This window comes from Mirounga angustirostris, unplaced genomic scaffold (genome assembly GCF_029215605.1).
Source record: "Mirounga angustirostris isolate CCGP_5_RB_7025 unplaced genomic scaffold, mMirAng1.0.hap1 SCAF_2, whole genome shotgun sequence".
Lineage (NCBI taxonomy): Eukaryota > Metazoa > Chordata > Mammalia > Carnivora > Phocidae > Mirounga > Mirounga angustirostris.
Window position 1 is genome coordinate 64,605,692 of NW_026991710.1, and position 25,853 is coordinate 64,631,544.

Consider the following 25,853-nt stretch of genomic DNA (forward strand, 5'->3'; position numbering starts at 1 on the left):
GGATACTATGAAATTAAAATTTGTAACCACCTGAGATTAGCTTATATACTTATTCCTCAGAGGAAGAACCAATATGAAAATCCTAGCTAATTTTATAAAGACTGAAATTTAAGAGACAAGAAAGCAATGCTTATAATTGCATTTGTGTGTATGCACATATGGAAATATTGTATTTTGTTGTTTTATAATAGCCTTCCAACACATTTTTTTTCATTGCATTTAAGTTTTCCTTTTAAAACTGGGTGTTCATTAGATGCTTAGGAGAGTTTTTCTAGCTCTGAAAATGGTGAATTTTAATTTGAATAGCTGGTTTTGCTTTTGTAGTATTTAAATATTGACCCACAGAGGTGGCCATAATTATACTAAGATTTTAAGATTTATGAGAACTTACCACTTTTCTTTGATCTTATCAACTTTAGTCTAATCCATTTGGTCAGAGGAAATTGACACTCAGACCTATCCAAAGTCAAATGCCTAATCAAGAAAGACCCAGATCTTCTGATGTCAAGTTCTGTGCATTTTCTACAACCATTCACATCACCGCTGTCTTATACCACCCGTGGATTCCACCACAAAGTTTCAGCCTTTTGTTTTTTGGGGTTTTTTTTTAAGATTTTATTTATTTATTTGACAGAAAGACACAGAGAGAGAGAGAGGGAACACAAGCAGGGAGAGTGGGAGAGGGAGAAGCACGCTCCCTGCTGAGCAGGGAACCTGATGCCAGGCTCGATCCCAGGACCCTGGGATCATGACCTGAGACGAATGCAGACGCTTAACGACTGAGCCACCCAGGCGCCCCAAGCTTCAGCCTTTTTAACACTATCTCTTCTAGGCGACAGAAATGTAAGTTTCTTCGTTCACTCACTGAACAGCTATTGAATACCATTATGTACCAAGCACCAGTCCTCTCAGAGATGGCATTTGAGAGAAAGAGGAGAACTAGCATAAAAATAGAAGATCATATATAATAATGCGAGAGAGTGACATATGCTTGCAGAAACACATGGCAGAGTGGGGTACGGCAACCAATAGGAATTTTATTTTCAATAGGGTGACCAGGAAAGGGCTCTCTGAGGAGGTAGCATTTGAGCAGATTTCAGCAGCAATCTGACTGAAATAAGAAAAAGGCTCTGAGCAAGAGTGATTCTGACAGAGAAGGAGTAGCGCGAAAGCCCTAGCCTTTGGGAATGTGCGTGGTAAGTTCAAGGCTCGGCAAGAAGGCCAGTGTGGCTGGGCCACTATGTATGAGGGGAAGAGAGACAGGAAGCGAAGGCAGATTAGGTACTGGTCTGGTAAACCCCAGAAAGAACTTCAGTTTTGTTTTTGTTTTTTTGTCTAAGAGGCCACTGGAGGATTAAGAGGTTATACATGTCCTGACTAATGTTTTAAAGGATCATTCTAGAAGGCAAGAAAATATTCCCACACTTTTTTTTTTTTAATTCTACTCACAAAACTGAGCTTTCAGGAAGAATATCCAGAGAAGCTACACACAGGTTTTCTCTTGTCTCTATTAAATTTCCATTATGAAAGGCAGCTTACATGATGTTGAGAGTTTAAACACATCAAGTCTCCAAAGATTTTAAATGAATTAGAAGGTTTTTAAGATGCTTCTAAATCTGCAGTGGTGATTGCATCATTCAGAAATAGCAAAATTAACATTGTGGCTTGCTGGAGCCTGTGTCCAGTTGGTATTAGCTTTTTCCCCGAAGTTTCTCTCTGGGTCAGTAAATTTGTCAGCTATTGGTTCTCTTGGTCACATAAAAAAATGGATACAAAATGACCAGTCTAATTAAGCCAAATAAGTCATGGGGACATAACATTCCAAAAAAATATTTATGTGGAATTTTCAGGGCACCTACTTTGCCCAAGTCTAGACAAGGGTACAAAGGAATCTGTTTATCCTGTCTGCAACAACCAATGATGATTTCATGTCCTTGTGATACTAATGTCCATCCACTAAAACGGGCAACAGTGGATGGCCTCCACTGGATGGGAGTGAGGGAGGCTAAGGTATGCGTCTTTCATGGCAACAACCCATTCTTTATGGGGGTGTGGTGACTCACCCCAAATACTGCATTTACTTGAAAGTGGGCAAGTTGAAGGGGAGCTCTGCATGCATGAGCACAAACTGAAAAAAATTTTTGGACGCTCATCTGCTATGCCACCACCTCTCTGAAGCCTTCCTTGAATTTATAGAACCAATTCCTTTCTCCTCTGAGGTGTTTAACACTGTTTATATTCCACAGTTACATTCCTTGGGGCAACATCCTCTAGTTGTGTGTGAATAAATCTAGCTCCTTGAGGAGAAGCGTTATATCCTATTCATTCTGTAACCCCTACAGCATTTGTAACACAGCAGATGTTCAACACCTGTTTGGTGAAAAAAATCTGAATGAAGAGATAACTGTTAACATCAGTTTTGGTAAGATATGTAAATGCACATGTATATGTATGATCTTCACAACAGCTTGGGGAGTGAGCAACTGTTATCCTGATGTTAAAGAGGAGAAAATTAAAGTCTAGGAAGGTCGTGGATATGGGAGGTGAGACTTGAACCAGGTTCCAAAGGGAACCTTCCCATTATATATAAATCGATGAGGAAGTAGAAGATTTTTATTTATTTATTTATTTTTTAAAGATTTTATTTATTTATTTGCCAGAGAGAGAGAGCATAGGCGAGAAAGAGAGAGCGAGAGTACAAGCAGGGGGAGCTGCAGGCAGAGGGAGAAGCAGGCTCCCCGCTGAGCAAGGAGCCCGATGCGGGACTTGATCCCAGGAGCCTGGGATCATGACCTGAGCTGAAGGCAGCTGCTTAACTGACTGAGCCACCCAGGCGTCCCAGGAAGTAGAAGATTTTTAAGAGAAAAGAAGCAACATACATTCAGCACATTGGCGGGAAAAGCTTAATCACTACTCAATAAGTACAGCTAATAATGGTCTAGCAGAAAGAATATAGTGGGAGCTGATAATTACTTTTATTTGTCAAGTTAGAAAAAAAACCTGAAACATAAACTAATGTGACCCATATGCAGGTTATAAAGCACCCCCATAGCTACCACCAGGTACACGGAGCAGAGCCAGTGCAGAAGCCCTCTGTGTTCCTTCCCCGGCATCCTACTGCACATTGCCAAGAGGTCACCACTCCTCTGACTTTGGTGTTCGTTGGGTACTCGCATCCTTTCTAATATGACCACATATTTCAGATCCTTAAGTAAAATAAGTTCTCGTTTTTAAAAACTTTAGATAAATCTTACATCTGTTCTCAGGCAAACTGCCTATTTTCATTTAAAATTATCTTTGTGAATTTAATTGATATTGGGGTACATTTATTTTCACTGCTGTATCATACACCACTGAATTAACATGAAATGATTTTTTCTGTCCATTATGCTATTGATGGGCATTTGCCTAATATTGAATCGTGTGCTATCACAAAAATGCTTCTATTAATATCATTTTCCATATTACCTAGCAGAGGTTTATGTAAGATGGTAGAATTACAGGATCAAAGATGCAGTGTCTTCAATTTTACTACCTGTTGTCAAATTACTTTCATTAGGGATCAGACTGCATTACCCACCTCCTTCCCCAGCAGTAATGCACAGAGTTCCGGTTGCTCTACATCCTTACTATCCTTTAGTGATAACAACTTTTATTTTTGCCATTTGTAAGTATTAAATCACTGCGGTTTTAATTTACATTCCCCCCGCATTAGTAATTAATTTGAAGGATAGCATTATAATTTGGATATCTGAGAGGATTTCCTCCCACCCTCTTCTTGTTTGCTTTCAGAAATGTCTCTTGGCTATTCTTGGCCATTGGTTAGTCTATATAAACTTTAAAATCGGTTTGCCAAACTTCATGAAAAGCTTTGCTGGAATTCCACTGAAGTGTATCTAATCTGTATATGATTTTGGAGACTTCATATCTTTTTGATGTTGAGTCTTGCTATTTTGAAACCTCTACATCTTTCTGATTTAGGGTTATGCTAGAGTGACTGTTGAACACACATACCTAAGAAAGTATAAAAGCTTAAGCTCTACATTAATTTACCTCTCTTCTCATAATGAATTTTCTTGAGCAGTAGGGGGATCTCTACGCAGTGGATCAGGGACGCAGGCTCCTTCCATTTTCTTTTTTTAAAGATTTGAGAGATTGAGAGAGAGAGAGAGAGAGAGTGCATTATCAGGGGGAGGGGCAGAGGGAGAAAGAGAACTAGAGATGAATCCCAAGCAGAGTCCCTGCTGAGCACAGAGCTCAACATGGGGCTCAATCCCAGGAGCCTGAGATCATAACCTGAGCTGAGATCATGACCTGGGCCGAAATCAAGAGCCAGACCCTCACCCGACTGAGTAACCCAGGCACCCCTGCCAGGCTCCTTCCACTTTTATGGCTCTGCCAACTTTAAATCTCAGTATTTGTAAGCCGCAAGTCATAAAGACTGGGTGGAGATCATCTGCAGAGGTCGCTATCACCCAGGCCTGATCATGGTGCACAAGCATGTCAGCTCACACTTCACTAGCTAGAACTGCGCCACAGGGCCACAATCAGCCACAAGGAAGAATGGGTTATGTTGTCTAGCTCTGTGCCCAGAAGAAAGAGAATGAGCTTACTAATCCACATGTTTTTAATGTCTTTCTATAAATTCGTCTGTTTCTCAATAAAGCTCTTACACATTTTTGTTAGATTTATTCCTAGATACATTATATTTTTATTTCTATTATGTAAACATAAATATATTTCTATGCTTTTTAAAAGGGTATTTGTATTCCTATTTATCAACTACGTTTCTGTATTTAAAAATACACTGAGTTCTTATATTATTAATCTTATATCCAGCAATCATACTAAACTCTTCACTTAATTTTAATAATTTGTTGTTATATTTTGGATTTCTACATAATCATATCATAGGAAAATAGGTTTTGTTGTTTATGTCTCAATCTTTCTTTTAATTTTCTTTATATCTTCCTGCATTGGGTTAGAACCTCCAACAAAATATAGAAGTGCTTATTTCACTGACTTCTAAAAGCATACTTCTAATGTTTCATCATGTTGTACAGTGTTTGCTCCAAATCCTTGTTAGTTATCTTTCATTGGGTTAATAAAATTTTTTTCTATTCCTGGTTTGCTAAGATTTTATCATAACTGAATGTAGAAACATACCAAATTTTCTTTGCATCCATTGAGGTGATTAAAGAATTGTTTTTCTTTTTTAATCCATTAAAATGGTGATTTGGTTTAATAGAATTAATGTTAAACTATGCTTGAATTCCTGAGATAGATCCAATTTTGTTATGATGTCTTGTTATAATTTATAGTCAGTTTGCTAATATTTTACTTATGATTTTTACACTAAATTTATGAGCTGGATGGGACATTAATTGGCCTTCCCTAGGAGTTTCCTTTGGAGAACCAAGTTTACAGTAGCCTCACAGACTAAGATGGAAATTATCTCTTACTGCTTTCTGAAGGAATTCACACCTGATTAGTATTGTAAGTCGTTGAAGTGAATTCTCTGGATGTTCAGCTATAGACTGTGTCTGTACAAGATTCCTATGTCGAAGCTCTAATCCCAAATATAATGATACTTGGAAGTGGGGCCTTTGGGAGGCAGTTAAGCCACAAAGGTGACATCCTCATGAATAGGATTAGTGTCCTTATGTAAAGAGACGCAAGAAAGATGATCTCTGTCTGCCAGGTGAGGACAGTGTGAGAAGACAACCATCTGCAAACCAGAAAGAGCCCTCACTGGAACCTAACTATATATATGATGTCACATATATATATAACATGTATAGTATATACATAAATAAATAGATAATTCACATATAGTAGTAAAGTTGCCCAAATACTTTCTAATCCACATAAATCTCTACTTTAACTGAAATGATGTTCCTTCATAATAGTATTTATCTGTAAATACTATTTGAACAACATTTCCAGTTTGTTACTTTTATTAGTCTTTTCAAAACATCAACCTTTGGCTCTGTATTCCTTTTATTTCATCATATTTTATTAATTAATATTCTTAACTTTTTTTCCCATCTTTTCTTTGATTTTATTGTTTCTCCCATTTCCATCTTCTTAAGTTAAATGCTTAGCTCCTTAATTTTTAGCCTTTCTTATTTCCTAGTTGAAACATTTAAGACTATAAATGTTACTCTATCATTTTAGTTGTAACCACACGTGTTCATATGTAGTGTCTGTTCTGCAGCTCAGTTTTATAATATGAAAATTTCTTCTTCACTGATTCTTGATTTATTTTGAAATATCCTTAAAATTCCAGTGAGATGAGTTATGATTTTTGTTAGTGGTTTCTTCCTGTTTTTTTTTTTCTTTCAAATTTTGTTTTTAACTTCTAACTTAAATACACTGACATCAGTGAACAAAGCCTTTATGCTTCTATTTTGGGAGCGAGGAGGAAGCTACCCCTCTGACCTTTCATTCATTCTTATATGCTAAGCAAATTTCTAAGTCTGGCAGTAAACACCATATAGCATGGTTTCTGCCCTCATGGGGCTATTAGCATAGAGGGGAAGATAGATCATGAAGAAGCAGGCAATAGTATCAACATTTAATATGTTCTACATTGTATTTTCTTACATAAAGCTCACTATAGGATTAAAAGTTCCTCTATTACCACATGAGAAGTATTACTCCCATGAGTTAATAGAACAACCATATAGAATATTTACTGATGAGTGATGAGTTAATAGCATGACCATATAGAATGTGTATTGATTTATTGGATTATCACCAAGTTTTCTGCTGAGCAAACCCAAGAAGGGAAACTACCACATTAATTCTGCTTGGATTGAGAACAAGGTGGATTCTTCTTTAAACTCTTTAAGTACTGTCCTACACCTTATTATTATCCTTAACTCATTCATGATAACCAAAAGAAACACTCTTAACCATTATTGCCTACATCAGCTTTTCTCGGCCTTGAAAGTGGAGAAAGATTCAGGAAATTATTGGATGGGCGGGTGAGAGATGGCGATGTGACGTTCTTTTAGTAATATCTGCTAATCCTTGATCTCCTCTCAGTGTGTTTACTGGTAGAGACACCTTGGACCAGCCAGAATTCATTTGGAAACAAATCTGGCTGGCCATCTCAATTGTGAATTGGGGAAGAATTGTAGAATGAAGTCTTCACCCCACACTACAAACTCATTCTCTGTAATTATCATAGAAAGGCACATCTCTAGAGCCTCTAGAGAGACATTTCCAAAACCCAGACCTTTCTCTTACATGGGTCTTTTTCCCCATGGTTTCACTGGTCATGCTTTGCTGGTAAAACAAAACAGAACAAAACTAACAAACAAACAAACAAACACTGTTCCTTTCTTTCTGTCCTTAGATATCTGATCCCTCACAGATATTGCCAAGAAATGATGTAGGAAGATGAAAAACACCATTTAATCAAAATCGGTGAATGAGGCCAAGTTCAGCCTTACATGAAGTCTTTCATCCTCGAAGACTTGACATCCGAGGCTGGACAGCCCAGTGTCCATCACCCAGATGTGCATTCTTGCTGTGCTGTCACCAGGCACCTCCACCACCCCCATCCTTACTGCAATCCCCTCAGGAACTCTCAGGGGAACAGCTTGGCCAGGCCGCCAGCCGGCAACCCAATTCCTATTTCTCATATTTGCTGAAACTTGCTTAATGGCCTTAATCGATGATCACGTATCATTAATTTGTATTCTTCAACTCTTGGGAACAATATTCTATAAGCCCATTAGATCAAGTTTATTAATTGTGTTGTGCACATCTTCTAAAGCTTTAGTGCTATTTGGTCTGAATGTTCCATCAATTTCTGAGAGAGGTGTATTAAAATTTCCTACAGTGGTTCATTTCTCCTTATTAGTTCTTTCAAATTCTGCTTATTTTTGAAGCATTTTAGTAGGTAAATAAAAGATCAGGATTTTTATATCATATTGGTAGAATGAAAGGATAACACTTTGTATCTCTAGCAACACCCCTTCCCTGATAATGAAACCAGTATTCCAATTTGTTGACTATTTCCCAGACATATTTTTTCTGTTCCTTTTCACTTCCACCTTTCTGCAGCTTCGTGCTTTAGGTATGTCTCTTGTAAACATCATATAACTGGTTTTTATTTTTTAAATAAAATAAATATTTGACAATCTTTGGTTTTGATCTGGAGAGCTGTCTACGCATGTTAGATTTCTTTCTGTTCTCGGTGCATTTGCTTTCTCTTGGATTGTTTCCTAGGTTTTCTGTTTCTCTCTTGCTGCCTCCTTTGAAGATGATTGACATTTTCTCCTACTTTAATTCCAGTTATACCAACTCCAGTTTTCATGTCGCTGTTGTTCAGTTATTTAGTGTTTTCTCATTTTCAGTACTAGATAGCAGAATGAGAATGATCCCTGTACACCATCATTTGAAGAGATTTAACATGTTTACCATCTTTCTAAGGTTGCATCTCAGAGGATCATTTTTCAACTCCCTTAAGCACATCCTTTGTATGAAGGTGGTAAACACCCTTCATCCTTGTTTGAAAATGCCTTTGTTTCGCCCTTTTGAAAGACAGTTTCCCTGGGTTTACAATTCAAGCTTATTAGTTATTTTCTGTCAGAATTTTAAAAATACTCCTCCACTGCATTCTGGATTCTCTTGTTGCTATTGTGATGTCAACTGAAAGCCTAAGTTTTACTCCTTTATACGTAAACTGTCTTTTCTCTTTGATAGCTTTTAATACTTTGTTTTTGTTGTCCCCTCCCATAATAAATCTCACAGTAAATCAGGGCTGGCCCTATGTGATCAACAGAATATAGTGAAGCACTGAGATGCGACTCTGAGGGTAGGTCTTAAAAGGCATTGTAGCTTTCTCTTCGATGACTCATTCTGAGGGAAGCCAGCTGCCATGCCATGAAAATAGTCAACCTCTAAAGAGGCCCATTGTGCCCCCAAATAACAGCCAGCATCAACTTCCCAGCCATATGAGTAAGTGACTTTGGATTCGGATGTCCTGGTCAAGCCCCAGACAAGCTTCCAAGTGACTGAAGCCCCAGCCAACATCTGACTGAAAATTCATGAGAGACCTCAAGTCAGAACCACCCAGCTGAACCACTCCCTAAATTCTGACCCACAGAAATGGTGAGAGATCATAAATGATTCTTGTTGTTCTAAGCCATTACATTTTGGAGTGATTTGTTACCCAAAGATAGGAACCACAACAAATACAATTTGTCCCAGATGGGATTTGTTTGGGTTCCTTTATCTGATGATTGTTGTTTCTTGTAATTCCCAAAAAATTCTCAGCCAGTGTTCTTTAAATACTGCTTTTCCCTCATTTTCTATATTATTTTTATCCTGGACTCCGATTTATAATTTTAAGAACTTCTCACTCTGTTCTCTTATTTTTCATCTTTTTTTGGTGTCTCTATGCTACATTCTGTGTAAATTACTTAAATTTATCTTTTGGTGAACTGATTTTCTCTTCATTTGTGAATCATCTGACATTGAACCCATTACATTTTTCAAATTGATGTGTAATTTACACACAATAGTGTGCATAGATTTTTGGCATACAGTTGAGTTTTGATGCAGATTATACATGTAACCACAACTACCATATAGTCAAGAGATAGACACACTCATTCTATCAGAAAGTTCCCTCATGCCCCTTTCCAGTCGAATGCCTCTCCCAGGAGCAGCCATTGTATTGATTTCTACCATGGATTCTAGAATGTCAATAAACGTAATCATACAGAATATACTCTTGAATCTGGCTTCTTTTGCTTAACATAGTTTTTAGAATTCACTCACATTGTTGCTTATTGTAATTCATTCCTTTCTACTGCTGAGCAGCATTCCATTGCTGAACATGCTGCCACCACGTTTATACATTTAGTTGCTGATGGATATTTGGGCTGTTTCTGATTTGGGGACTTTTAGAAATAAAGCTGTGATGAACAAGATTTTGGAAGACATGATTTCAGTTTTCCTAAATAAATACTAAGGAGTGAAGTTTCTACCTGGAAGTTGAATTTTTTTTTGTCTTAGATTAGGTGTATGTTTGACTCAATATAAAACGGACAGACTATTTTTCAGTTTTCTTTCTCCACTAGTAATTTAGGAGAAAGTCCTCACCAACACTTGGTATTGTCAGTCTTTTAAATTGTAGTCATTTTAGTGGCTATGAAATGGTTCCTCTTTGTGGTTTTAATCTGCATTTCCTTGATAATGACTTATTAATGGCTAATTAATCATTCCTATGTCTTCTTTTGTGAAGTGATTTTTCAAGATCTTTGATCATTTTTTTAAATGGGTTGTCTTTTTATTATTGAGCTGTAGGAGTTATTTGTATATTTCCCAATACAATCAAGTCCTCTGTCATATAAATATATATTGCAAATATTTTCCCCCAGTCTATGGCATGACAATTCATTCCCTAATGTATTTTAATTATCAGAAGTTTTTAATTTTGATGAAGTCTAATTATTATGGACTGCATGTTTGTGTCTCCCCAAAATTTATATGTTGAAACCCTAATCCCCAGTGTGATGGAATATGGAGGTAGAGCCTTTAGGAGGTAACCAAGTCATGAGGTCAAGCCCTCATGATGCAATTAGAACCCTTATAAGAAAAGAGCTCCCGCCAAACTCTGTGTGTGTGTGTGTGTGTGTGTGTCTTTCTCTCTCATGTGAAGGAATGAAAAGGCAGCTCTCTGCCAGCCCAGCAGTGGGTCCTGACCAGACAGATACCAGATCTGCCAGCACCTTGATCTTGGACTTCATGGCTTTAAAACTGTAAGAAATAAATGTTTATCATTTAAGTCACCCAGTCTATGATATTTTTATTATAGTAGCTTGAAATTTTTATAATTAATACAAATTAATACTATCTGTATTCTAAGAAACCTCTGCCTACCCCATGTTGTGAAAATATTACCATATTACCATGTTGAGTTAATTTTTCTATATCGTGTGAGGTGGGAGCAGGTTCATTTTTTTCCCCACATATGCATATCCAGTTGTTTCAGCATCGTCTATTGAGAAGACTGGCTTTTCTCTTTTTGCTAAAAATCAGTCGATTCTATGTCTATGTCTGGACTTTATTCTGTTAGATTATGCTATTTGTCCTGTTATGACATTGCCTTGATTACTGTTGTTTATAGTATCAGATACAATAAATTCCTCAGTTTTGTTCTTCTTTTTTCAAAGTGGTTATTAACTTTTCTAAACTCTGAGTTTCTGTGTAAATTTTAGAGTAAATGCCTCAGTTTCTAAAAATGCACCTGCTCTAATTTATATTACAATGACTTTAAATCTGTAATTAATCTGGGAAGAATGGACATCTTATCAAATATTGAGTTATCCAATATGCGAACACAGTATGCCTTACCATTTAGTTATATATTTTTACTCAGTAATATCTTGTGGTTTTCAGTGTGGAGGTCTTACACATTTTTACACGTTAAATGTATTCAAATTTATTTTATAATTTTTGATGTTATCATAAATAGTATTTTTATTTCATTTATAAATATTTACTGCTAGTATAGAAAAATAGTTTTTATTTATATATTGACTTAAGTGACTTATAATTTTATTTATATATTAACTTTGTACTGGTAATCATGCTTATTCCTTCTAGTACTTCTTTGGTAGATCCTTTAGGTTTTTCTACATAAACAATCATGTTGTCTGAAAATAAAGACAGATAACCTCTCCATTTCTCATCTTCTCATCTCATCTTTCTTTTTTTTTTCTTGGTTTATTTTATTGGCTAAGACCTCTGTTATAATGTTGAAAAAAAGTGGAAAGAAAATATTCTTACCTTGTTCACAATCTAATGGGAAAATGTTCAATATTTCACTGTTAGGTATGATGTTAACTAAAGATTTATCCCCATGCCTCATACAGTAAGGTGTGTCCTGAAATGAACAGTTTAAACAGCTGTAGCAATGTGGATTTTTCATCCAGCATGGTTCCCTTTTTTCAAGGTTTAAATGTCTACTTTTTGTTGCTCTCTTACACATATATTATAATTAATCTCACCAAGAAGATTAGTTCAATGGAAGCTGCTCCACCATTAATGAGACTTCCTTAAATATATAATTTCAATTATTGTATTCTTAAGTCCTTAATAGAAGTTTTATTTATTATTTTCTAAACCTACTAGATTTTTTCCTCTGTTCATTACTCATTTGTCATTCCCTCTCTTATTTTTAAAAGGCATGTTAGATGGATTTATTTTACATTTTGTATCTGATTACTCCAATAATGAAGCACTTATTTGCCTGCCAAATAATGCTCATGGTACCTTTTTTTTCCTCATATATATTTTTTGTTTTATTTTTTTAAAATGTGAGCTCATCGAAATAAGTCAATCAGAGAAAGACATGTATCATATGACCTCACTGATATGAGGAATTCTTAATCTCAGGAAACAAACAGAGGGTTGCCGGAGTGGGGGGTGGGGTGGGAGGGATGGGGTGACTGGGTGATAGACATTGGGGAGGGTATGTGCTATGGTGAGCGCTGTGAATTGTGCAAGACTGTTGAATCACAGATCTGTACCTCTGAAACAAATAATGCAATATATGTTAAGAAGAAAAAGAAAAAAGGAAGAAGATAGCAAGAGGGGAAGAATGAAGGGGGGGAAATCGGAGGGGGAGACGAACCATGAGAAAAAGCAAACTGAGGGTTCTAGAGGGGAGAGGGGGTGGGAGGATGGGTTAGCCTGGTGATGGGTATTAAAGAGGGCACATTCTGCATGGGGCACTGGGTGTTATGCACAAACAATGAATCATGGAACACTACATCAAAAACTAATGATGTAATGTATGGTGATTAACGTAACAATAAAAATTTTAAAAAAAATGTGAGCTCATGTTCTCTGGGACTTTATCCCTGGGAGTTCTTTGTATCCTGAGCTAAGAGTACCTTCATCCAGACAGAATATACATTGATTCTTGAAAAGTTGGGCATGCTATCAACATGAATCCATTTTCAAGTTCTTGCATGGGGTTTTCCATCTTTGAAGACTAAACACCCAATCTCCATGAAGACAAGCCTATGGCCAAGAATTCTTAAAGGAGACTCTTTTGCTCCTCTACCAAGAGCCCAATAATGAGAAAAGCATGTTTTCTTGCAAGTACTCTGTCTTCATAAATTAGATCTTTTTTCTTGCTTTCCATTTTTCCGAGAGTGTGATCTGTGTGATTCCTGGCTCTGGGAAATGTTCTCTGATTCAACTTCCCTCACTGCCCAGGTCCAAAACTAGGTGCAGCTACTAAAATCAGACCTCTGAGCCATCTTGGATCACTGGGTGCCCACAAGACAGCAGCTTCATTGTTTGAGTTCTAGGCTATACTCCTCCTCAAGTGTGGTTCCCAACCGCGGAGGAGTACCAGTGTTGTCTTATAAAGTCAGCCATGCATGTAATACAGCTTTTTCACGTTTCATCCAGTATTTTTAGACATTTGGTAGTGAGAGAATTTCAGTATATCTAGTTTGATATATAGCTAGAAATGGAAAGATTCAACATTTACGTTTTAATCTCTAAAGGCTTTAGTTGTCATTCTTCATTTAGAGAGTTGGCAAATGAGTTAGCTGGATGGATAACACTGGCTAACAGGGGAGATATTTATGGACCCCCATGGCTATTAATAATAAATATGCTATCCAATTTTTTAAAAAGTTCTGAAAAAAAAAAGGAATGAACCTAATGGATAGTCTGCATCCCTCATGATGGTTTTAGTTCTAGAAAATTCCAAAGGGTTTCCCTAAATAGCTGTAAGAGGCATAGCCAATGAAGGAATTGTGAAGAAGAGGAGAGATTGAGGCCTGTGTTACTACCTCCCCAGTTCTCAAAGCTACCTTTCACAGATAAAATAAAGCTTGAATGGATCAAAATGTTTCTTGGAAGTTCACTAGATTTCACATGAAAGGACTTATTTTACCCCTTTACTGTGGAGAGAAATCGCTTGGCAATTACACATAATAAGTTTAATTCCTAAGGTTAAATTACTCACTGTAACATGTGGATGATAAAACCTACCTCATCAATTGTTATATATATTAATTGCAAAATGTTTAGCACAGATCTTGACACATAACATACTAAACTACTTATGAAGTGATAGCTAGTATTATATCCATGTATGAAAGTCCTGATGTGAGAAACTTTTAATATCTTTGTAAATGTTACATTCAGAGATGGTTTCATGTCCTTGACATACTGACAAGATAAACTCAAGAAAACTCAGCTTGGTTCCGTTGAAAGTGCCTTGGTTTCTCCCCCCCATGACTGCCCAGTTCTCTTAGAGTTTCAAACTGAAAGTAAATTTATGTGACTGGTAGTATAACCGCAAAGGGATGCATGTTAGGCATCAGAGGATTACAAAGATGGATAGCAAGGAAAGTCTCTGTCCTCAAAGAGCTTCTAGTCTAGTGTTGTGATTCTCAGCCCTGGCTGTACTTTAGAATCACCTAAAAAGATTAAAAAAAAAAAAAAAAGCGTACCAACACTCATATGTGTATTTTCCTCCCTATACAGACAGTGGCTATCTTGGGACAGGAGACAGACTATCATCTTTCCTTATTCTTTATTATAGCCAGTCCCTATATGTAGCAGTAATGTATTAAAACCTATTTAAATATATTAAAAATATTAACAAAATCCAATATTAAAGGCATTCTATTAGGTGAGTCCTTAGTTGCAGTCACCAATATGGTTGAAATATTAAATTCCTACGCCAAAAAGAATATGCTTGCAACACTTCCCCGTGTTAAGGGTGCCAATGTCACAGGCCATACCCCCCATGGTGAAAATAGCAGGTCCCCCCAAATTAAAAGCAATATGCAAATATGACACAACTTTGTATTTAGAAATATCTCTTATGATACTGTTACAGATTTTTTTCTTACCAATTTAAGATAACCTTCAGCATCTAGAATTAAGTTTTCTGGTTTCAGGTCTCTGTAGATAATACCTAGTCGATGCAGGTAATCAAATGCTTCTGTCACACAAGCGACGCAGAACTTGGAGGTGGGTTCATCGAAGCTGCCTCTGCAATGAAATCATTTTCTCTCTTAATACTCTAGACACACATATTTATTGTCTATTCCAGGTGTCAGTTATTGCATTGGTAAATTTGCACAATATAAATGTTTTGGAGGGCATCAACACAAAAAGTATTTTGTACCGCCCATGAATTAGACCGATGATGGTAAAGAAATTTAGGGGGATACTTGAGGCAAATGAGAAGTACTTCACTCAAGTTAAAATGTCTCCATTCCAACAATAGTTTCTGGTAATCCATATATGGATACATAAAATAGAAACATAAGAAAACAAGACTTTTTAAGATATTTATGGCAAATTCTGGAGAAAATGCAACTATTTTAATGGAGAGCTTAAAGCAGACTTCTGTAATTTATTGCTTGACGAAAAAATGACTCAAGTGATCATTTTCATTTCCTGTTGGTATAGCATATAACAATAACCCATGTAGAAATGGGGTCATAACTCTTTCCTGTTTGGGGCACCTTGATGATATTAGACTTGCCCTGTGAGGGCATTGCATGTGGGTTTCCACACTGAGTTATTAAAAAGTGGTGGTGGTTTGTGCCATGAAGTTGTGGAAGCGTATGGCTTTGGAGTGAAAGAAACTGGCTTTGACTCCTGCTTCTTCCATCATCGTATCCTCGGGCAAGTTGTGTGGCTGTTTTGAGCCTCAGTTCCCTATCTGTAAAATGGGTTTACGATTTCCTGAATGTGTTGTTTCGAGAGTCAGACACAGTGCCTAACAGAGAGTACCAACTCCCCTTTCTAACAGATCTGCATATTGAAGCAAAGGTGGAGGAAGCAAATGTTTCTGTAGGTATCATGCAAGTCTTTGCACCCTGCTGGGTTTTCCCCATTCAGATCCATCCAACAACACATTCCTAACACAATGCATCCATCTCTTGGCAGATGCTCAAAGGTCTGCCATTACCTAGGTCTGAGATTCTCCACCACGAATGCACATTAGAATTGCCGGAGAGGTCATTTACTAGACCCCATCCAAGGTGAACCAAATCATAACCTCTGGCATTAGGGCTAGGCATGTTTACTTTGTTTGTAAAGCTCTCCACGTGACTGTAATGAGAAGCCAAGGTTGAGAGCCACTGGCCCATGTAACACTGTCCAAATGTTTGGCCTGGCATTAACCTCCATAACCTCATGCAAACCTAACTTCTCACCTCTTTCACTGGCCTTGTCTTCTGCTCAAATCTGATGTGAAACACCCCCAAAGACACATAATCCTATCTCAACTTTCCTTTCCCTTTCCCTTCCTCTCTGCCTTTCCAAATTTTGGTCATCTTTAGAAGTTAGGTCCAGTCCTCCCCTCTTTCATCACAGTTTTATATCTTTCCTCTCCTCCGAATTTACAATCTGCAACACTCATTTGGTATTTAATTACAAATTGCCAACTTCTCTGTCATATTTAGTTTACACACTAAATAATAAAATGTTTTAAAACTGCACATCATGTTATCTACCCAAATAAAATCTAAACTCACTGGAGGAAAAGTTTACTCTTTTTATCCTTCTGGTTAGGAAAGTTTACATTGTCTAGAACCCCCATCCCCCGCAACTGTCTACAATGGAGCCTTGCATACTGGTGGTACTCAGTAAACATCTGTGGTTTCGATTATGCAGAAACCACCCCTTTTGTAAAACTGAATCTTTGCAGGAGTCTCACTCTACTTCACCACTCCACGCCCCTTTCTTCATTTCCCTCATAGAGATTCAGAATCAGTAACATCTGGGTTTCCAGCTGCTCTGCCTCGCACTAACCATGTGACTCTCTTTCGAGGCCTGGGATTCTGTGATCCCTAATATGGAAATAACAGATTACCTTATAGGGTGTCTATTGCCTAAGTACAATGTTAGCTAAGAAAATACCACCATTACTATTTTATCAGATGATAATATTTTCTTAGGACCGTTTCTTAATGACTTTCATTATGTCTCTTTAAATGATCGTGAATAAAGCATCCTTTAGACCAGATGTGAGAACACAGCTTAATGCTTATAATCCTTTTTCATTACCTGTCCCTTAATATACTCCATAGCTCCCCACCTAAGCAGGCCTCCAGAAGCATGTATACATACTTATTGTCCTTGAAAGTACGATATAATCTGTGAAGACACATAAAAACATGGTTATTATTAAAAATCTGGTTTTAAAAGCTTTTTAAAGTTGCTTAAGAACATCATCAATATCATTTGGAATACTGGTGCTCATCTCATTCCAAACATCCTCCAGCTACATGGGACCTCTCACTGAATGCTCTTTGATCTTTCTTCCTGCCTTGCTTTTGCACATGTTAGACTGCCCTCCTTAGACTGCCCTCCCTGTACACACAGACTGACCTTCTTCATCTCAGTTTCACTGTAACAGTGTTATCCATTCCTCAAGACGAAGCTCAGGAGCCCGATACAGCAGCTCATCTTCCCCCCTACTAAATATGGCCTCTCTTCCTTCCAAAAGCCCAGAGATCCCCTCATATGTCTCCTTTATGAGCTCCCTTCATGCCCATGTCTTATATCCTCTGGTTGGTCTCAAAAACTAGACTGTGAGACAGAGACCTATCAGCAGTAAGTTTAGTGGGTAGTGTACTTAGGAACAACCCCCCACCCCAGGGGAGGAATAAGACACACAGACACACTTGGGCAGCAGGAGAGTTGGTTGTGATCGAGTTTCGAGTTTCAATGAAAGCCTCAGCCTCAAGGAGCTCTGCCATCATTGGCTGCAAGGCTGTACCTGGAAACAGAATATGATCTTGGGCAAGGTGGCTCTCTTCGTCTGAGAGCAATGACCAGGAAAGGACCGAGCTAGAGTCGTCAGTTGGCAACACTCCCAGAAGCTGTAGGAATGACAGCCTCAATCCTGATGTGGGAGGGACCTGGGCAGGGTACCCTATGTTAACACTGGGTGACAACAGGGCACCCAGATCATGCGCAGACAGCAGAAGCAATTTAGCAAAGTAGCTCAGAGTGGGCTCTGGTTCCAAGCAGCTTAGTGTGGGCTCTGAATCCAAGCTGCTTAGGCTTGAATCCCTGATCGGCCATTTATGAGCTATGCAGCCTAGTTTTCTTATTGCTCTTGAGGACAATCATAACATTTACCTCACTGTTATATCATAAAGATCAGAGGAATATATAGTATTCATTTTATTTTATATTAATTATATATTAATTTAATATATGCTATATATCTGTATACATAATATATAAAATAAATATAAATATAACATATTTTAAATATAAAACATTATATATGATATATCACATATATATTTTGCTTAGAATAGTGTCTGGCACATGCTAATTTCTCAATAAATGTCATTAACATTTATTATTACATTATCATTTCCTTATATGCCAGGCACTTTGCAGACAGCTGGAAATGAGAATAGGAATAAAACCTAATTCATGCCCTGAAGCTGCTCCTGATAGTTTGTTAATGAATTATTGATGAAAGGGGGGAAATTCTGGGAACACAATATAAAAATAATTGGATGACTCTATTGTTAGCATTGCCTGGGTTCAACTTTTTTAATGTTGAAAAAAAAATGGGTGTGGGAATATGGATAGGCAGGAAGATTCTCTCAAGGCATTTGATCCAAAAACATAAATTCTATCCACTATGAGGGCACTTTACTTCACCTGGAAATCACTGAAACTATACTCTAGGGCTATGACCTGTATGAAAATATAGGTCTCAACTGGCCTACACCACTAACTCATGAATTCACAAGTAAAGACAGCGGTGGCCTAGAATAACACAATTCTCTCCCAAACTCTGGGAAAGGATGAATAGTGACTATTAGGAGATGGATCTTTCAGGATCTGGGCATTGCTAGGACCAGGCTCTACAGGTCCCTGCCAGCCGACATGAGCCCAAATGCCACTTCTTGCAGAAATTCAACAGCAGTCTGTCCCCTGAGGGTTTCAAATGAATTATTTGCTTCCCAAATTCTGTAGTAGGTATGGATTAAATAATCAGTTCAAGTTATTCCACAATAATTTTATATTCTCTCTCTCTCTCTCTCTCTCTCTCTCACACACACACACACACACACACACACACACTTTTCCTGAGATTTACTCAAGAATAAAAAATCTGAACTCTTGACTCCAGACTTCAAACTTCTAACATTTTATGTATTGTTGCTGTGACAGGGAGGGAGAATTCAGAGTACGGCCTCCTTTTCCTCTTCTGTTATCTTGCATGGAAACATTCAAAAGGGTCTACAATCCTAAATTCTGGGAGCCAAATGCTCACTTACTTCACGATGAAGGGAGAACACAACTCTTCTAGAATCCTCTTTTCTGAGTAGACATGCTCCTGTTGTTTTGTGTCAACTATGTGCTTCTTCCTTATACACTTCATAGCAAAAGCAACATTCTCATTTTTCACTTTAACCTATGTAAGAAGAAAAAGATCCCTCAAAACTAACTTACTGGAAAGATTTATAATACCTATATAAAACATGTTAACCAATGAAGAGTTGAACTTCTTTCACATTTAAACAGTATGTAACCTTTTAACCACGTATCCCTCTGGAACTAAGTTTTATTCAAGTGCACACCCTTCCCTTTCATTGTAATTTCCAAAGAAGTTCACATATCTGGAACATGCTCTTAAAACGTTTGCATTGTAACAAGAAAAACCAACTCTAGTTAGATTTAATGTTTATAAATCTATTCACTATTGAGTGTGTGATATGAAAAACTTTGGCCAGAGTTGCCAAAAAAATTATTCTTTCTTAATATGCACTTCTTTGATTTTCAAAACAAAACATATTAAATCAAAATCCATAGCTGCACTATCCAACATGACAGCAACTAGTCACATGAGGTTATTTAATTTTAAGTTAATTAAATAAGAAATTCAGTTCCTCAGCTGCACTAGCCACATTTCAAAAGCTGGTGAGTTGCTAGCTACCCTCCCGGATTGCAGACGGATAGAACAGTTCCTGAAGTGCAGACAGTTCTTTCGCAGCCTGCTGCTTTAGATGGACAAACAAAATTTTCCCTTGAAAGGAAATAAAAAATTTTAATAGATATGTACTCAGATAGGCTTACAACTCCATAAGCAGACTATATTTGATAAATAATGAAACTGTAGATTTGGCTGCACCCCACATTTTTCTTACATTTGCCATTAGCTCTGCCTAGGATTTTTAAATCAATGGTGGAATTATTGTTTCAATTATTATTATCTAACTATATATATATAAAACAGATCTCAGCATTGCTAATTCAATCCTTTTGCCAGGATCTTTGGTGAAAAATACCACTGCCAATAGATATTGCCCTTGTCTCTCCATATGGCATAAAAAACGTCACTTATTTCTTATGAAGAAATTGCTTTTCACCCCCCCCCCCATCAGGGAGGAGGTATTGACTGGGTGTGAAGTGTATTATCCAGAGTCTCCTGGCAGCACTTCTGATCTGCTCATGTCCAGGGCCATCCAGCAAATGAAGGTGTCAGCATACTTCCCGAAGGTTATAATGTACAGTGAATCGTTAAAAATCTGCTGGGCAAAGAAGGGCTTGGGAATAGCCAAGGGTTCAGAGCCATCTGTCTCCAGTAAGGTCACAGATCTCCATTCTACGGTTTCCCTGGAGCACTTGATCTGACAGGACTGCTCTGTTACTCCTTGGAATCTAGTTATAAAGCTCAGAGAGGTGGTGATGTGGAAAATACAGCCAAAATCAGGCCATAAGTTCCCAGCTGTCCTGATCAATACTACAGAAGGCTGCTCCTCAAATACTCCCTTACAGTCATCTTCTTTTCTTTTTTCCTGATAGAAAATCTTGAGCAACCCAAGATGGGATAATGACAGCCAAATACGGACATGGCAGTGGAGTCGTGTCAACTATAATATTAAAGATTTTATTTCTAATAAATAAACTTCCACTGGACACATTCTTCTTTTCTTTAGTATATAGTTAACATGTCATGAGTGTGTGTGTATACACATTTTCCTCTTAGAAAATACATTTTTAATGATTTAGAGCCTCTGGGAATGCTTACTTGGTACATTCTCCAATAATTATAATCAAGAAAAGGATTCACAAAAGGATGTGACACAGAAGCTTGAAATCACAGCTATATTATTACAAGTGACTTATTAGCATAGACCTGCTACTATACAACACACACAGTGAAAAATGTACTTTCTTAATTTCAGTTCAAAGCAACATCTAAGACAGCAATAACAATTCATATGTTCCTCCAAGATACACTGGAATATAAAACAAAAAAAGTCAAAAGGCTTCTCTCAGATGCTTGAAACGTAAACCCCTTACAAGCTCAACTCTTCCGAACCCACCAACGCCCAGTGTTGCGATAATCTCAAGGTTCTGGAATGGGGATGATGAGGAAAATCTGGCCACCTTCTCCTTCAGCTGAATCATCTCCAGAGAGAGTGCTTTGGACAGCTTCCAGTTAGACATGGATCTCCTGTATAAGAAAAGTGAAACTGCATACACCCCCTTAGTCGAGCCAGGGTCATGACACACATAAATTCCACTCGTACAATAGTCTTATTTCTGCCAGGATTACTGCCCGTAATTGCTACAAAGGCTATCTCAACTTTTATAGGATCAGATTTAGTTACATCTGGGGAGGAAAACAATAGAATAAACAAACAAAAAAATTCTCACACATACACAATAATAGATAAATGTCAAACTGAATCAATGAGAGGTTAAAAGAGCTGAATTGTGTAGTATTTAAAGTATATCTCAATAAATATGTGTGTGTTTTTTTAAGAGTCAGTGAGAGGAAGTAAAACCAGTGAGCCATTCCTTTGACTATGTACACAGGAGAATGGCACACAGAATTTTTGCTGTGTTTTGCTATTTTTGTCAGATTTTGAAGCTTTCCGTGGCTGAACCAGAATGACTGCTTAGTAAAACATGAAAGATACATTTCTTACTTTATGTCTAAGTATCATTGTTTGGAAATACTCATTTTTCTCTTTTAATTAAGATATACTGCTCTGACCTATATTATATATATATATGTATATATATATATTCATAAATTGTTCTTACTACAAAAGGTCTTTAAGAACATAAAAACTGCAAATATATTCCTTGCATAAAAAGACAAAAACAAAAAACTTAGGAGGTCCTGACTGAATGTTCTAATTTAACTCAAATGTCAGTTTTCTAGAACTTTCGACTCCAGCTTCATTAGTACTACCTGGTGAATATATGCTTAAGTATTTACTCTACAAACTGTAAAGGATTTTCAAACAATTTTAATTTTACAAAGTAGTTTTTCTCTTAAGCACAACATTTTTCATCAATATTACTGTATTTAGTCCAACCTAATTCCTTCCTCCACACACACACACACACACACACACACACACACACACACAGCCCGGGGCAACAGCTCCCTTATATTCTGAAATAATTCTGCCTCTCCTCCTAGCTCTTTACCTGGAATCAGAATGAACTGGTTACTCTAGTGCCTTGGCATTCCTGTTTGATTTCCAGGGGCAATATAGGCTTCATTTCTGAATAACATCCTCTTGACATTGGAAAGACAATGTCAAACAACCATTTCCCAATGCCCCCTCTCAGGAAATGTCTCCCTCACGTTACTACTCATCAATCCAAAATAAGAAGCTGACTACTTCCAGACTAAAGTAACATCCATACTAGTGGTAAGTGGCATCTTCTTTGTGCAAGAACAATTTAAAAGAACTGCCCCCAGTTTTCTAGTGATGGCACACTGAAAGTTACCACAAAGCGAATCACACACACTTGCCAGAAGTCACATGCAGCTGAGGAAAATACTGCTCCACTTACTTCGCATGTCTTTTCTCATCATCACGGTTCAGGTTCGCCACGTACCCTTCAAGGTACTTTTGGAGTTCTTCAAAAGTCCCAACTGTTTGGTTGAATGTTCTAAGTGAATAGAATAAATAGTTATCTTTGCAATTTGACATTTCCTCAAGCTCTTAGAAGACTTTGTGTATGATTTTTGATGGCTTTGTAAATGGTTTTTCAATAATTCAGGTTACAGTAAAGTTGCCAAAAAATGTAGAATAGCTATTAGAAGTTATATAAGTAATCCTTCAAGTCTGTGAAAGCAAAGAAGAGAAAAATTTTCTGTAGTTTTCTGCCTTGTGGTTCAGGTTAACCAGCAATTTTTTTCAAGAAGATAGTGGAAAGAAAATAGTCTATATAATCTGTTTACTGTATCAACAGGCTACACGGGTTGCAGATTTTCCTAACTTCATCAAATTAAGCTACTTATTTTAAAAATCAAGGATAAAATTTTTCTTTTTTATTTTATTTTATTATGTTATGTTAATCACCATACATTACATCATTAGTTTTTGATGTAGTGTTCCATGATTCATTGTTTGCGTATAGCACCCAGTGTTCCATTCAATAGTGCCCTCTTTAATACCCATCACCAGGCTAACGCATCCCAACACCACCCTCCCCTCTAGAACCCTCAGTTTGTTTCTCAGAGTCCATAGTCTCTCATGGTTCATCTCCCCCTCCGATTCCCCCCCTTCATTTTTCCCTTCCTACTTTCTTTTTTTTTTAAACATATAATGTATTATTTGTTTCAGAGGTAAAGGTCTGTGATTCAACAGTCTTAACACAATTCACACAATTGTTTCCCGAGATTAAGAATTCCTCATATCAGTGAGGTCATATGATACATGTCTTTCTCTGATTGACTTATTTCACTCAGCATAATACCCTCCAGTTCCATCCATGTCGTTGCAAATGCCAAGATTTCATTCCTTTTGATGGCTTCATAATATTCCATTATATATATATATACACATATATATACACACACATACACACATATATACATATATGTGTATACATACATATATATATATATATATATATATATATATATATATATATATATATGCCACATCTTCTTTATCCATTCATCTGTCGATGGACATCTTGGCTCTTTCCATAGTTTGGCTATTGTGGACATTGCTGCTATAAACATCAGGGTGCATGTATCCTTTCAGATCCCTACATTTGTATCTTTGGGGTAAATACCCAGTAGTGCAATTGCTGGGTCGTATGGTAGCTCTATTTTCAACTTTTTGAGGAACTTCCATACTGTTTTCCAGAGTGGCTGCACCAGCTTGCATTCCCATCAACAGTGTAGGAGGGTTCCCCTTTCTCTACATTCTCGCCAACATCTGTCGTTTCCTGACTTGTTAATTTTAGCCATTCTGACTGGTGTGAGGTGGTATCTCACTGAGGTTTTGATTTGGATTTCCCTGATGCCGAGCAATGTTGAGCACTTTTTCATGTGTCTATTGGCCATTTGGATGTCTTCTTTGGAAAAATGTCTGTTCATGTCTTCTGCCCATTTCTTGATTGGATCATTTGTTCTTTGGGTATTGAGTTTAAGAAGTTCTTTATAGATTCTGGATACTAGCCCTTTATCTGATATGTCATTTGCAAATATCTTCTCCCATTCTGTCAGTTGTCTTTTGGTTTTGTTGACTGTTTCCTTTGTTGTGCAAAAGCTTTTTATCTTGATGAAGTCCCAATAGCTCATTTTTGTCCTTGCTTCCCTTGCCTTTGGTGATGTTTCTAGGAAGAAGTTGCTGTGGCTGAGGTCGAAGAGGTTGCTGCCTGTGTTCTCCTCTAGGATTTTGATGGACTCCTGTCTCACATTCAGGTCTTTCAACCATTTTGAGTCTATTTTTGTGTGTGGTGTAAGGAAATGGTCCAGTTTCATTCTTCTGCACGTGGCTGTCCAATTTTCCCAACACCATTTGTTGAAGAGACTGTCTTTTTCCCACTGGACATTCTTTCCTGCTTTGTCGAAGATTAGTTGACCATAGAGTTGAGGGTCCATTTCTGAGCTCTCTATTCTGTTCCACTGATCTATGTGTCTGCTTTTGTGCCAGTCCCATACTGTCTTAATGATTACAGCTTTGTAATAGAGCTTGAAGTCCAGAATTGTGATGCCACCAGCTTTACTTTTCTTTTTCAACATTCCTCTGGCTATGCGGGGTCTTTTCTGGTTCCATACAAACTTTAGGATTATTTGTTCCATTTCTTTGAAAAAAGTGGATGGTATTTTGATAGGGATTGCATTAAATGTGTAGATTGCTCTAGGTAGCATTGACAACTTCACAATATTTGTTATTCCAATCCATAAGCATGGAACGTTTTTCCATTTCTTTGTGTCTTCCTCAATTTCTTTCATGAGTATTTTATAGTTTTCTGAGTACAGATTCTTTGCCTCTTTGGTTAGATTTATTCCTAGGTATCTTATGGTTTGGGGTGCAATTGTAAATGGGATTGACTCCTTAATTTCTCTTTCTTCTGTCTTGTTGGTGTATAGGAATGCCACTGATTTCTGTGCATTGATTTTATATCCTGCTATTTTACTGAATTCCTGTATGAGTTCTAGCAGTTTCGGGGTGGAGTCTTTGGGGTTTTCCACATAAAGTATCATATCATCTGCAAAGAGTGAGAGTTTGACTTCTTCTTTGCTGATTCGGATGTCTTTTATTTCTAATTTGTCTGATACAAGGATTGCCACCCCAGCTTTCTTTTGGTGTCCATTAGCATGGTAAATGGTTTTCCGCCCCCTCACTTTCAATCTGGAGGTGTCTTTGGGTCTAAAATGAGTTTCTTGCAGACAGCATATTGATGGGTCTTATTTTTTTATCCAATCTGATACCCTGTGTCTTTTGATTGGGGCATTTAGCCCATTTACATTCAGGGTAACTACTGAAAGATATGAATTTAGTGCCACTGTATTTTCTGTAAGGTGACTGTTACTATATATT

At 37.3% G+C, this 25,853-nt stretch overlaps 1 protein-coding gene across 1 annotated transcript in view; it reads right to left on the minus strand.

Moving 5' to 3' along the window:
• The window catches only part of PRKG2 (protein kinase cGMP-dependent 2), a 105,353-nt gene that overhangs the window by 14,745 nt on the left and 64,755 nt on the right, over positions 1 to 25,853 (minus strand). Inside the window, exons 10-14 of the mRNA XM_064584680.1 lie at positions 22,864 to 22,962; positions 21,349 to 21,502; positions 19,320 to 19,456; positions 17,077 to 17,166; positions 14,907 to 15,048 (exon numbers count right to left, since the gene is read on the minus strand). Of these exons, the coding sequence (XP_064440750.1) occupies positions 14,907 to 15,048; positions 17,077 to 17,166; positions 19,320 to 19,456; positions 21,349 to 21,502; positions 22,864 to 22,962 (622 nt within the window). The remainder of the gene's footprint in view (positions 1 to 14,906; positions 15,049 to 17,076; positions 17,167 to 19,319; positions 19,457 to 21,348; positions 21,503 to 22,863; positions 22,963 to 25,853) is intronic.